At 38.1% G+C, this 15,734-nt stretch overlaps 1 protein-coding gene across 2 annotated transcripts in view; it reads right to left on the bottom strand.

The window, feature by feature from the left end:
* ABHD13 (abhydrolase domain containing 13) overlaps window positions 1-15,734 on the bottom strand; it is a 19,743-nt gene continuing 4,009 nt past the window's right edge. For both annotated transcript variants that reach the window (XM_043477768.1, XM_043477769.1), the window contains exon 2: window positions 1-4,942. In XM_043477768.1, the coding sequence (XP_043333703.1) occupies window positions 3,909-4,922 (1,014 nt within the window). In that variant the 5' untranslated portion in view covers window positions 4,923-4,942 and the 3' untranslated portion in view covers window positions 1-3,908. The remainder of the gene's footprint in view (window positions 4,943-15,734) is intronic.

Genomic DNA, 15,734 nt, shown 5'->3' on the forward strand with positions numbered 1-15,734 from the left:
TAAGACATTAATCAAACTTTTAATGTATCAATTTATTGCATATGTCAGTACAGAAAAATAGAAAGTATATTTTAAAAGAAATTTATTGTAAAAAAACAAATGTAAATGTTTGCTTGCCATGATTACCACATAATGCACTAAAACATTCAAATCTGAGTTATAAAATTTTATTACGGCTTCAAAGAAAATATGGCAAATAACAAAATATGATTTACATTCTGAAACTGGATTAACTTATTTTATCCTGAATGTATTTGAATAGGTTGAAAACAACTTGAATTTTCAGCATACGGTGTACTGACAGAAACTGTTCAACATACACTCATCCCTGTTACATATGTATATATGACACTTCTCATAAAAGTGTCTCTTATACACAGTCCTATTGTTAAACTACATTTTTGAGAAACAAAATATAAATGGAGGTATATTTGCGCCATCTGGCAAAAATGTGTTGACTACTATTAGAATGAATGCATTTATTTCGCCACACAAATGAATACACTATTTCTGATTAGCTAAGATGATGTGCATATATGGCAATATAAGTTAACAGAAGTACTTTTTATTTTCTACTCTGATTTAAAAAATAGATGTCTGTGCTCTGTCATTCACAACTTTACCTGAGTGATATGAAAATAAATTTAAGCGGATAATCCAAAAGTACTCTTCACGTTTCTTTCTCTGTAACTGCAGTCAAACATATTAAGAAAAACAGAGACGGGGAAGGTGAGTGGAGGTTTGGGGTCTCTCTCAATCACGACCTAATTTAAAAAGGGATGTCCGTGACATCCCTTTTTAAGACTTACCATATTTACTCCTAACCTCAAGGAAGGGACTCAATCAAAAACTGCACTTTGGCCAGGCTTGCATGATAGTTTATATAAAATTGAATATGGCCTTCATTAAGTCCACCAAACAAGCCCAGACCCATCTCAAGCCAAACGTTGTAAACTACTCGTAAGAAATGAGTATGAAAGCATTGGGTGGCATGAACCCCTCAGCAAGTGTTACAGTATCATTAATCTGGTGACACAAAGGTGGAACACACGTTATCATCAACTGTCTAGTCACGAAAAAAATAAACTTAAGCTGCCCCATAGCAAAATTCAGAATACCATTTTAATGAAAATACCAGTTTTACAAAGTATTTGCAAAAACATAGGGTAGATACAGTTAACAAGTGCTCCAGCTGCCTTCTCTATTAGAAACGCCTTGCATTCACATGTTCTGCTTCCTTTTCACCGACCTCAGCAGCTAATGCCATCCTAGATCTAACCTTAGGGACAATATGTCACATTTACCTTTCCAGTTGTTTCTATCTTGTCAGTATTCTTTTATCTGTTAGGAATGATTTCCTCCTGTATTTTGCAGTTTCTTTCTTTAGGATACTCTTTGCCATTTTACTTACAATAATCCCTTTTAAAATAATGGATTTTGATCTCAATGAATTTCATTCTTCCATTTTAAAAATCACTCTAGGATTTCCAAATTACAGTTAAAAACTCCTACAGCTGCTCTTGCATAAATGAGACAGAAATTAATAAACAGGATGGACACAAGCCTATACCCGCTAAGAGATGAGTCCAAAATGAAGGTGTGACTCATGAATTCATGTTTTATTGACCAGTTGCTTTAGCCACAAAATTAGATGTTAAAAAAAAAAAAAAAAAATGATGCCATGGGCTTCATGAACCCCTGATAACAGGAGTTTGTCTTCTACCTGTTTCCCATCTAAGGAAATAGTCTCAAATACAGAAGCTAGGAAAGATTCAAATACTACAGCCCTAGCACAACCTCTCCCCTTTGCTGCAGAAAGGCTCCTCAACCCAAAGAGAAAAATGAAGATAGGAATGGGATACATGCAACTTCTGAAGTCCTGGTGCAAAAAAAGGGGGTGGGGAGGTTGCTAAAACAAACAAACAAACAAATAAACCTGAAGTACTAAGAAAAACAGCAGCATTAAACACTGATGAAGAAAAAGCTTTTTATGCTTCATCAGTATAGTATTTATAACTAAAGTTGATAAATTGCTCCACAGTGTACTAAATGATCACAAGAAAACATAATGCACTTTGTAAACGCTAAAAAATGACACAAGTCTGGGTAAGCTCATGTCTAGATACATTACATTTTCGTGTCTTCTTTCTTTTTAATGTATTACTATCTGGGATAGTCATTCTACACAGCAATGATTGACAGGATGAAAGCAGCCTTTAATTGTCGTGAATTTATACATACAAAATACACCTTCCATGATATGCATTTCCAATTTTTTTTTTAAAGCATGACTTTTTACAATTTATAGAAAACATTATCCTTGAGAAATCACACTTGCTGTATTTTATTTTTTCCTAAACACTGACAGAAAGTGAGAGACAAGAATGTGATTTGGCAAGTGTCTCTAGCCCTGTCTTCACGGAAAGAGTTTTTGACTGAGGTCAAGATTACTGACCCATTCTTTCTCTGCCTGAACTGCTTGCACAAAGCCAATAAATACAGCTAAAATAATCAAAACAGCATACGTTAGAGCTGACGTAATAATGTACACATCTCAATTACCTAATTCTTGAGGACTGCTTGTTTTTTCAGGTAAATCTTTTAAGTTTAAGGGGCTCTTTTTTTAAGTAAGATTTTTCTTACTCTTCTATATGTCTAAATACTACTTCTCACTTACGGCCATTTAATGGTTAAATGTAGTAATAGGTTCTGTGATAAAAAGCTCTAGAGTTCTTTCACTCACACATTCTCACATGTAGAAAATGAATAAATAAGACTTCCTAAAGCTGTCTTTTGATGCAGCTCCTCTATTTTATAATTGAAACATTAGGCTGAAGAATATAATTTTCATTTAATTTTGTTTTTGTCACTTCTATTTTCAGAAAGTCCAATAAACGTTACCTTGGCTTCAGTGGGATAGATCCACCTAGATATTTGGATTTAAAAAGGCAAATGTAGGAATTTTTGTAAAACAGTATGTATAGTAATGTAATAAGACTTTCTAATTGATTCTTAAACAGGTTCTGACCTTCGTTATGACCACTATCAGTGGCTCAGCTGTAGACTTACAAAACTGACAGAAGCTAAAATTCTTTTTGCCACCAAAATTATTCATACAAATGTTAAAAAGTTCAAATATGCACATCAAAGCTGCAGTAAAAGTCTCAATTTCTGTTTTTACATGCCATGATCCAGACTGTACCGAACAAAACATGGTACATTTACACTGGAAAAGGGGGTCCCATTTATTTTGAAGAAAAGGCTGGATCTCAGGATTCAGCAGAGCAAAAGTCAACGGTGACCTGCACACAGGCCTCAATTTCATTTCTGGCTAAAAACAAAATAGAGTTTACATAAAAATAGATGTAACCCAGGTTACCATATACACTGGTATATGATCAGTACTATTTACATTAAAAACAGTGCATTGCATAAGTCAAAGAATAAAATACCACCATGCATTTCAATTTTTAAGGTGAAAAATGCAATTACAGAATGAAGTTTGCCTACCATGATTGTCCCAATATTTACTAAATGAATAATACCCAAAGGTTTCTCGTTTACATGTCTCCTTCCACACTTAGTCATTAATCTAAGTGTCACACGGATTACACGTACATCTTGAGCAACAAGAAACTTTTGAATATGCTATAATAGCATATTAAACTAAAGATATGGATACGCAACCACACTGAAAAGGTTGATGAAAATGTATGAAATAATCCCAATAATTATAGTTTTTCAAATGTAAAAAACTATTTGGATCATTTTAAAGGAGTACTGAAGTCCTTTCAAAGTTTAATGTCACTCTTCAGACAAGTACAGACATAACACACTTCTAGAAAGGAGTATTTTTTTTATCATTCTGCACAAATTAAAATACAGTGCATTAATGAAAAGGAAAAGCATCATATAATTGTCACGTTGGATGACGCTTTGGCCATCTCTTCAGGAGAAGGACTCTTCATCACGTCTCTGATGAACTGTTCGAGGGCCGTAAAGTACCCCTGACACTGCCACGTATCGTTATGCGTCCCATCGGGAAAAATGGCTAATCTCTTAGTCCGAGACGGGGACAGCTCATAGAGCTGCTTCATCATTACTGGTGGGATTAACTGGTCGGAGAGTCCGGAGATGAAGAGAGAAGGCATTCTGCACTGAGAGATTTTTCTGTAGGACAAGAACTTATTTTTGTAGCACCATAAAGGAAGGTAACGCATTGGAAAGAATGAAAATAAAGTGCTGGCCATATGCGGTATGCTTAAAAATGTGTTCTCAACCATAATGGCTGAAATCCTATGTGAATTCTCTGAAGCCAAATGAATAGCTACTGCTCCTCCCAAGGAACGGCCAAAAAGGAAAATTTTTGTTTTGTCAAGGTCGGGTCTGGTCATCACATAGTCCAGCACAGCCTCAGAATCAAGGTAGAGTCCTTCTTCACTTGCTTCTCCTTCACTTTTTCCGTAGCCTCGATAGTCGACCAGCAGCAGATTAACCTTGAGGTTCACCAACATAAGCAAGGCATTCGGCAACCTGTGGCCTATGTTGCCTGCATTCCCGTGAAAATAAATTATAGTTGGGGAATAGGGTGAGCTGTCTCCAGTGTATCTTATCAAAATAAGATTCAGACGCACTCCATCTTTGGTTCTGATGAAAATGTTTTCATGTGGAATACCAGTGGGCATGGGAACATAAAGGCGCGAAGAAGATGGCTGTTCTGGGAAGTAAAGCAATACATCCTGGAATTTATACAGAATACCTGCTATTGATATGAATATTAACAGAAGTAAGACAATGCCTCCATACAGATGAAAGGTCACTATTAAAGATAAAAGCGAAATGCGGCAGAGAGCCCAAGACCAGGAAGCCAAAGCTACCAGCCATCTTTCAACAAAGTTCCACAGCATCCAGGACTTTTCCATTGTGGCTCTCGGCAAGTGTCCTAGAGCGAGAAAGAGAGAGAGAGAGTTAGTGAGGCGACGTGTATCTATTAGCTTAAAAGTCAGATCCATGCTTAACAAATTCCGTCACTAGGAGAATCCTTGGAAACCTACATCAGTCCATCCACAAAACCGACTGTTCTAACTCTCTTGGTCCCCTCGGTTCTCAAGCTCTGCTTTCACCCTCCACTGCTGTGTTGACGAAAGACAAATATGCATCAAATTTATTCATTTTCTAAAAAGAAAAAAAATGCAGGTCTTTTTTAAAAAATGCATTAAGAAATACTTTCATCCATGTATTTTCCTTGATTTAACAGAAAAATAAACTGATGCCACGTTCCCAATGTTTTCCAGAAGGGAACAGAGGCTCAGGAGCCTACATGGACTGACCATGTCCCAGCTTTGCAGGCAGAAGAGCCCGCAGGCCAAGAAGCACGCCGCCAAGGCTCCTGGTGCACCCACTGGTCAGCCGAGGAGGGTGAGGGCAGGCTTTTAACTGGAGGTGAAGCTGACACGTAACATTAGGTTCAGGTCTACTGGACATGCTGTATGATGACCACCACCGTAAGTCTAGTTAACAGCCATCAACATAGGCAGGTACAACATCCTTTCCTTCCAATGAGAACGTCTGAGGTGGTACCTCACTGCAGCTCTGGTGTGTATTTCTCTAATTAGTAGACGCTGAGCATCTTTTCACGTGCCGCTGGCCATGTGCATGTCTTCCTTGGAGAAATGTCTATTTAGGTCTTCTGCCCATTTTTTGATTGGGTTGTGGTGTTTTGCTGTGTCTCTGATATTGCGCTGTATAAGCTATTTGTCTATTTTGGAAAATAAGCCCTTGGTCTCATGGTTTGTGAATATTGTTTCCCAGTCCATAAGCTGTCTTTTCATTTTGTTTATGGTTTCCTTTGCTGTGCAAAATCTTTTAATTAGGCCCCATTTACTTATTTTTTGCTTTTGTTTCCATGACTCGTGAAGACAGATCCAAAAAACATGGTCGCAATTTATGTCAAGGAGTGTTCTGCCTACCTACTTTATTCTTCTCGATGAAACCGTACATGAGATTGTCTTAATTTCTCTGATAGGTCATTATTAGCATACAGAAACACAACATATTTTTGTACATTGATTTTGTATCCTACATCTTTATTGAGCTAAGTAGGTTGAGGGCAAGTTTTATTAAAGAGGGAGTTAACAGAGTCTAATCTGTCAAGATCAATCCAATATATTTTATTTTCAATTTTCCACATTATACAAAAAAATTATAATTAAACTAGGATAAAAAAAAAAAGTATCCCCCCGCCCCATTTGGAGGTTTGCCTAGCTAAATTTAAAAAATAATTTAAAATTTGGCTCAGTCGCTCACTCGTGTCCGACTCTTTCAGGCCCCATGGACCGTAGCCCACCAGGCTCTTCTGTCTATGAAATCTTCCAGGCAGGAATCCTGGAGTGGGTTGCCATTTCCTTCTCCAGGGGATCTTCTCAACCCAAGGACAGAACCCTTGTCCCTTGCATCTCCTGCACTGGCAGGCAGATTCTTTACCACTAGCACCACCTGGGAAGCCCCTTCCAATACTGTATTATTTTTGAGAAAGAGTCTAATAATTTGTGTTTCACAACTGACTTAAAAGAAACTTTGGACTGCTAGCATTGCGCAACGTGCTACACAGCCCTTACGGCAATTTCATACCAATGAGTCAACAAAGACTGCCACGGTATACTGATAAGGCTGTGAACACTTGGGGATAGGTGTGAAAAAAAGATACAGAAATTCTATCTGAGAACCAGAGGTAAGTGAAGAAAATTACTCACTGGAGGAAAAATCTTTTAAAACTTTGCTGAAAAATATAACTGATGTAAAGAAAATACAAAAGAAAAGCTTTCAGAAGTCAATGCTTTTATAATCAAATAAAGTTTAGGCATACTGTCTTAAAAAGGCAAAAGAGGTGAGATGCTACAATTTTTCGTTGTCATCTACTTAAGTACCATTAAAAAAATTCTCTTTTACTAACAAAACTATCAATAAATAAGTTAGTCTTAAATTTAATAAATAATTGTTAATGACTTATTTTTAAAACTTTACTGTATGCCATAAATTTTTACATGTAGCATTTTTATGATGAATTTTAGTTCATCAAATACTGAAGATCAAGTTAAATTATGCTGGCTATAAAGACGAGTTAGATGATTTAATAAATTTAATTTTCCATCATTATCTCACCAAAAACAGTTAACTATTTCACTAAACATGGATTTTCAAATTTGAGTTTTTCGTTCAAAAGACTCTGAACACAAACCAACAGCTTAGCATTTTTCTGAAGTTTCTCTGAAATCAACACTGCCACCCAGCTGTGGCAAGTTTTATTACAGTAAGCTCGATGCTAGGCCAGAGAAGCAGGTGTGGGAGGTGAAGACAAAAATCCAAGCCTAAAAGACACAGCAGCAGTGCCTGAGTGTCAGGGGTCAGGCCTGGGGGAGAGCCCGGCTGGAAGGGGCCACACTGCACTCAACAAGCCGGGCCCTGCATTAACTGTCCAGGTCAGCCAGCAGCGCGGCTCACGGTCTGGGACCACTACCCCCCACCAGTACACCAGGCAGGGCTACTCTGCAACCTCCACGGTAGGGGCAGGTCTCAGAAACACAGCTGACCACTTTCCCTTGCATCTAATGCTAACACTCACTTAATTTAATCTTTATTTATGTAAGTGTAACAGAACGACTTTCATTTGTACCTAGGATTTCTATTAGGAAAATTTGGAAATAGATTGGCATTTACTTTATACATCAAAACAAAAGAATGTTTGTATAATGATTAGGATTAATAAGGTTTGGGATATAACATACAAATATACTAGAGCACTGTACCATTTGGGAAAAATATATCATTTAAGATATTTCTTTAGTGAAAAAAGGTACTTTTTTATTTTTCACAGTCAAGCCAATCATTTATGACAGAAGTATCAGAGAGATGTGTAACTCAAATATCATTTGTTTTGTGACATATTAGGAAAAAAACATGGTAAAATCCCACCACCTTCAAGTCTGCTCTACCATGTATTTGTTAAGTAATCTTGGGTGTATCACTTATTTTCAGTTTGAATTTTCTTTTCGGTAGAATGAAAATTTTTAAAATGTCCATGTAACTGCATTCTGAACACTGGACATGTATACTTAAGAGTGGACATCAGAAAAGTGGCATATTTCAGTCCATTACTGCTTAGGAATAATAGGATTAACCTTGCAGTTTTCCACAAAGCTTTCCTGAAAAGTCACCTACATTAAATGACTTTGTGATACACAAATGAAATCTTGCAATGGATTGTTACACTGTGCAAGTCAATAAAAGTCAATTCACTTTGAGGAATAGCAAATGGAAGTCAATTTTAAGGACTGGTTACTAAAAAATGTTCTAGAGACTGTGTGTGTCTTCTCTTTAATATACTGCACATACAGGTTTTTTAAAGAGATCTCTGCTCACGGACTGCCTTATTTTTCCTAACCCAATTTGCCAATGACTTCTGCTCCCCATTCTGTACCATACCTCCATGCTCTTAAAGGAACTGGATCTAGCAAACAATCCAGGAAGGACTTCTTACTTAACAAATTTGATGAAACTATCAACAAAGTACAATTACTCAAGCCGTAACTCGAGCCATCTGGTGAGATGTAAAAATAACTTCGCATAAACCCAGATGCTATGACGGTCAGTAAAAAATGGACACTTCCCTTGAAAACAGTCCACATATCCTAGAGCCAGCAATAAGTTTCCCATTTGTTTTGCCAAAAAAATTAGTGTGAATAAAGGGTTAACAAAACCTCTTCTCCATGAAAAAATAATGACCTCTGGTTAACCCTCAAGCACTGTTTCCCTGGGAACCTCCTACAGGTAGGCGATCAGAAATATTTTCGAGGAACACTCTGTGTGGTGGACCTGACGTCACTACAGAGGTAAGTCTGGGCTGAGTGGGGTAAGGTGTGTGCCTGGCACGTTCTCTGCTGAGTCCTGGACACTATGCCCGTGTCCCACAACAAAAGATCCGGTTTCCTGTGGAGCATGAAGCAGTTCGCTCCCAGCACCGCCGGCTCCCAGCCCTGCGTCCTCTTTCCACCGGCCTGAGCTGTCGCTTGGAATGATAGACCTGGTGCTGCCAGGCCGGGTTTTCTATCTGCATCTTTCAACAAGGCAGTGGGAGGCCGGTGTCAGGTATGGTCTACTGGGTCTTTTGAGAATGTGCAGCTGAACCCAAGACCACTGCTGCTGGTCATGCAGAATAAGCAAGGCAATTAGTTAGCCCTTAAAAAGTACATCCTAGGAGGCAAACTTTATGAAAGGTGTTTCCAGAAGAGACGGATTTTTCTGCCAGGCTCTTTTGCACGCTGCAATGCATTTGCTGATAACATCTCAGAACCATAAGCAATCCAGAGAAATGGCGAATTTAACATAGCTGAAGTGAAACCAAAGTTGACACTAATGAGAAAAGCTGCGTAGAGGGAAAGGGCATCGGGCCTGCTGAGCACAGACGCTTGGTCCCCAGCATCCCTCACCTTCCACGCTCCTTTTACATCATCACCATGGCTTTAACCTTATGCCTGCTGGTGGTGGAGGAGTCACTAAGTCGTGTCCGACTCTTGCGACCCCGTGGACTGTAGCCCGCCAGGCTCCCTGTCCATGGGATTTTCCAGGCAAGAATACTGGAGAGGGTTGCCATTTCCTTCTCCAGGGGAATCTTCCCGACCCAGGGATCAAACCCAGGTCTCCTGCATGGCAGGCAGATTCTTTATCGAGTGAGCTACAAGGAAAGTCCTACATTTTAAGTAAATATCTAACTTATTCCCATTTCTCAATTATGCCTTTGCCAAGTTATCACACATTAAATGACTCTCAAGTCCATCTGTGTCTTTAACCATTCCAGTACCTGCTTAACCACTAAGAGAATTCATTAAAAAGAGTGAGCTACAGAGGATCTCATAAAAAGCAAACCCCACTTGCTAATGAATCCAATGGAGTCTTCTCAATCCACACTGCAACAGTGTACTGCTAAGTGGCACTAAATCCTGAATCTTCCTCGGCTTCCAGCAGAATCAAATTCTCGTGTGTCTCCCTCTGACCCACCCCTGAACACAGGTGTTTTCCAAGGACTTGTATACTGACCCTTCTTTCCCTCGGGGATTTCATTCTTTCTCATGCCTCCATCATACCTGTTTATGAATTATGAATTCTTCATGTCTACTTCATCCATAATCTCAATTTATCTGTCTGTCGAGTACCTGATGCTTCATAAGCAACGCAAACTTATCCCAAACTAAACAAATCCTCCTTAGCTAATGTTTTCCATGGTTTCTGTAAATTATGAGCAAAAAAGCATGATATACGAACGAATGTTGTTTTTTTGAAAAACAGCTGATTCTAGGGCTTAATATAAAATAATATGCAGACTAAATCTGTTACAGTATCAAAAATAAGCACATTATTATAGAATGTTTTACAGCTAAATAAAAAATGTCAATCTTAGAAAAGTAATTTTTGTGCTTTCTATTTAGATAAAGTGGTTAGAAATGTCAATTGATATTAGTGAACACTTCTCAAAAAATAACCTATTAAAAACATGATTAATTTTTTATTATGCATAGTCAAAGTAAATCTAATCATGATTGTTTTCTTTTTAAAAAGAACAGTTTTGAAACAATTAGTAGTATCTTTTTATACTCTATTAATACTTGGATCATAGGAATGAAACATATGGATCTGCTGATGATCACTGTGAGAATTTTATGGTCAACATTAACTAGTTTGGTTCACTGTGACCGCTCCGTATGCTTCCTATCTTTAAATATCAGTACATTAAGCAGTTTAAGGCTAAAGATATAAAGAATGGATAGCCTGGAGCTGTCAGAACCACCACGCTGGTTAATGGTTAGCCGAGGGTCCAGTCAACTGAGGGAGCGATGACGGACACGCTCACCTGACCTCCGTCACGTGCTCACACATGGACTTGGAAGATGGCAAACGGTTCCATTCCTAAGGGGAAATATTTAAGTAACTGTTCTATAAGCTGAGGCTTAAAAAAGAGAGATTAATACAAGTGTGTGCCCACCCTCAATGATATTATATGAGTTCTCAAGGGTGTTCTCAAGCCCAGCCTAAACCACAGAACAGCCCCGTGGTTGCTTTCCCAGCCTTGTCAGATTCCAGCGCAGGCTATCATCCGATTTAAAGATGAAAGGCAATGCCACCAATACCTGCACCCATCTGCTATCTCAATCACAGACACTGCAGACGATTCAAAATTTATAAATATGCGATTTTTTAAAATAACAGGACAAAGCACAACTCCAGGGTTAAGAACTTCTCTTACTTTTCATCAAGCAGCTGTCTATGTCTCTTATTTTTATTCATTTAGCACAGTTATTCACAGGAACTGGAAGCATCCAAACAAAACCTAAATAAATACTTGGCAAGGGCAGTGTGAAGCAGAGCAGTTGAACTGGGTAAACTACAAGGTCCCGATGAAACCTGAGACCTTTCTATGCCCGTAGTTCTCAAAGTGTGGCTGCAGACTCCTGGGGTCCCCAAGGTCCATTCAAAGGGTGTTTCATGTCAACAGGATCAGTGTAAGTAGACTGAAACACTATTTGCCGTTTCACTGTTTGACATTTGCACTGGTGGTACCAGACCACAGATGGGTGAAACGGCTGGTGCCTTGGCAAGATTCAAGACAGGGGCAGCAAAACGCAGGCGCCATCGTACTCTATCACATCTCCATCAGTGAGTCCACGTTTCAACACTTTGTGACGAGTGACCAAGCAAGGGGGGCACGTGAAGCGCCAACGCTGAGTGTGCCTGCGGGCGCAGTTCCATCTGAATCTTTGGGACCCTACGGCCTGTACTGAATACATTTGAGGTGTGGGATGAACTAGCTGCTTTATTTCAGTGACACCATTTTTACCTAGAAAGACAACTGACAAACTGTGGTTATTCAGACTTGTGTGTTTGGCCGACATTTTTTCTGGAAAATGAGTGAAGGTGCCAATAGCTTCCTTGACTTAAGAGACTTTTCTGATGGCACTGTGATGGTAAGGACACTAACAAATGTGATTTTTGACAACATATTAAATGTGTGAATATTTGGAAGAATCTGCCCAGCACAGTAAACTAATATTTTCAATGACCAATGACTGGTGTCACAAAAATCAAGCATGGGTAAAAAAAAAAAAAATCACTGAAAGATAAACCAATGGATTTTACCATAACGGAGACAAAAAGTTCTTTGATATGGATTTCAGATTCCACAATGTAACTGATCTTTAAGAAACTACCATCTGTTGAGTATATCCACAATTATCTGAAAAGACTATTAAAATAACCCCTTTACAATTATAAATCTGTGTGAGCCTGATTTTCTTCATAAACTTCACCTAAAAGAACGTACCATACGACAATAAATGCAGAAACATGATAACATGCTTGTCTTCTATTAAGCAGACATTAAAGATATTTACAAAAATGTGAAACAGCGCTATATTCCTTGCTAATTTTTTGGCAAAGATGGCTATTTGCATAAAAATGTTATTATGTTAAAATACGATGGATTTTTTTACTGTTATTTTTAAGTGGTAAAATTATGTATTTTATAAGTTCCCACTCTTAATTTCTAACACAATTAATACCTTTCAACATAGTCTACATATATGAAAACTCTTTGGAGTCCTCAATAATTTTTTAAAATGTGAAGGTGCTCTGAAACAAAAAAAAGTTGAGCACCACTGTTCTACACTGCCTAGCTACCTAATTTTATTGCCTTTTTTCTGTAGAGACTTAACACCTTTAAATTAAGAATGAGGTACTACATTAATTTAAATCTTTTGTGCATTATAATACATACCGGTTTCTAAACCTTTTTAGGTGCTGGTAGAGAAAATATCTTCAGTAAAGACACATAATTCCTTCAGGTTCCCAAGGATTATGGCCATAAGACAGACGACAAACATGGGGAGATGACCTTTCAGCCTGGGTCATCTATCGCCCTGAGTGAGGCTTTGACCCAGTCACTGCTGCCGTGCACACCTCAGGTGACTAGTCACGTCCACATTTAAACGTGGGGAACCACTCTGAATAAGCATCCTTGTACATCACTTTCTGAGTTTCTACATTTGTAAAAGGAAGCAGTTACCTGAATAATACCTAAGGTCTCACAAATTCTACTGTATAGGTGATAGAGAAAAATTAAAGGCTGGAATTGGAAAGTAGGCCCTGGATTATAAATAATACTGTTTTCACTAACTGGTACAGTGGAAATTTGGAGGCCCTGGTTATGTGACTTTTTAAGAGTACCTGAAAAGTTACTGAGAGATACAGGACTCCAGAAACCACAGATGTGTGGAGACATTGTGATTTTATATTTCAACTGAGGTTTGTAAAATATTTTACTCATCAAACATTTTCAGTCTCTTTCCCAGACCACCACTATCAAGGTAATATTTCTAAACAATGCACAGTCAAAGCTGTAGAAAATAACTTTGGCTAAACAATCTTCACAGAATAATCAACATCGTTATGTTTCAGGAATTTGTAATTGATGGGAGGGGAAGAAAAGCTGGTACACAAAGACCATCATGAGCTTCCATGAACTCTGCGGGGTTTTTTCTTTGTTTTGCGCAGGGAACTCAGGTTATTCTCTCCAATAAGAAGCAATGTCAGTGATGCAAACAGCACCTTCCAGATTAATTCCAAGTCTACAGTAACAACGACCCTCAACCTCCTCCTCACCGAAGAATATTACTGCTTTCCCTGTGAGGCTGGCAGTCTCTTCATATCAGTCTTTTATGCTGCAATATTTTATCTAAAAACTTACAGATTAACAACTTACATTAAGAACTAAAACTCAAACTATGGGAATGAATACATTTAATTATGATTGTCCCAATAATCTGTTGCTGTTCGGTCGCTCAGTTGTGTCCCACTCTGCGACCCCACGGACTGCTGCATGCCAGGCTTCCCTGTCCTTCACTATTTCCTGAAGTTTGTTCAAATTAATGTCCACTCAGCTGGTGATGCTATCCAACCATCTCATCCTCGTCCGCCCTCTTCTCCTTCTGCCTTCAATCTTTCCCAGCAGAGTAAACTGGACAAATATGTCATTCTTTCAATCATAGATAAAATTTTATTTTAATGAAGGTTGGAACTGTCTCACAAAAAAAGTATATGCTAATTATCCTCATTATTTTTAAACTGCAAAAGTTTATATCGAATTGCACGGTATATGTTCATTTACTGATTCTGTCAACAGTAAAAGGTTTATGAAAACTATGAAAAATGTTTTACCTATATATGAATTAAATAGGAATTCCTCAAAAACAGACTGAAGAGTAACCAATAATAAATACAATTTTTTTAAAAAACACCATTTTAAAAAGTCCTAAGTGTACTATTATTTTAAAGGCTTTTATGTCCATCTCACATGATTATTGTAGGAACATCTTGTTTAAAAAAACCACAAAACTGCTCATACATTAAAAAAAAAAAATACCAACAAGTGACAAAACCACGCGTAGGTTCAAGGGAACACTTAAAAAGTGGGAAGCAAATTCACGTGTCACTCCTGACCCCTACATCACAAGGGGAGAATGGTATCCTCTGGGGGAATTCACAGCTTCCAGTCACGTTTCAAGTAACAGAGCAGCAGATTCAGCCTTCCCGCCTTAGTGTATCTGCTTTTCTGCTAAGCACTGGGGAGTTAAGGAACCATGCCAGCTGCACAGCTGAGATGGAAACACAAATAGCTGCGATCAGCGTGCTGGAGACACCGCAGAATGAATTATCTATTTCCCTAATGGTTACCCACATGTCATCAATAATGAAAGAGCGAGTATTAATAGTCCTATGGGACAAATGAACAATAACTGCCTATGGATATGCTGGATAGCAACTGAAGAGTTCAGACAGCATTTTAAACTGGGATTTCAATCAGCTTGAGCAGACATCTGGAACACTATACCAGACAGCAGCTCAGTAGCATTTTTGGGTTTCCCTTTCACTTGAAACACAGAAGACTTGGCACATAAGAGTCAACTCTAAGAGAACAAAAAAAAACAGATTCTTGTCACTATGGAAGTCAATCACAATTTGTTCTTAGAGTATAAATATCAAAGAAAGAAAATTTAAAAAAAGAAAAAAGATCCACAAGGCTAAAAATGCAAACAGTGATGTTAGAATAAAAAATGATAATGTAATTCAGAAAGTTTCCAACTTGTGAAGGGATAGTGTTCTAAATACAATTAACCAAATGGATGAAACTTAGAACTCATTTTCTTGTAAAATCAATGTTACAGGAGAAGCAAGATTCCCAGGCTAACCCATAAATACACACAGCTCATGCCCTGAAAATGCTACAGCTTCGCAATTCCAGTACCATGTACTGCTGTAGGAGTTAAGGCTTGTAAGAAACAGGAACATAAAATGCAGTAATTTATTATGCAGCCTATCACTTGAGGGAAAGAAAAATCTTAATTAGAAAAAACTAGAATCCTTTTTTAAAGGTCTGTTCTGAAAAGAGTATACAAGGACCTCAAACGTTCTGGAGGTGACTAAACAGGAATTAGAAAGATTTTAGAATCTGGGAGTAACAACTGAGTTCTAAATTAAAGAAAAAACAGAGAAATAGAAATAGATTCCCCTGAACTAAGTGACAAGAGAGGAAAGATCATGGCAAAACATGAGGGTGGAGGGTTTCCCTATCCTACTTAAGTCAAACTGTTAACCCAGGACAGCGTGGGGAGTCAATGCTCTCACCCAGG

The sequence above is a fragment of the Cervus canadensis genome, chromosome 9 (assembly GCF_019320065.1).
Source record: "Cervus canadensis isolate Bull #8, Minnesota chromosome 9, ASM1932006v1, whole genome shotgun sequence".
NCBI lineage: Eukaryota > Metazoa > Chordata > Mammalia > Artiodactyla > Cervidae > Cervus > Cervus canadensis.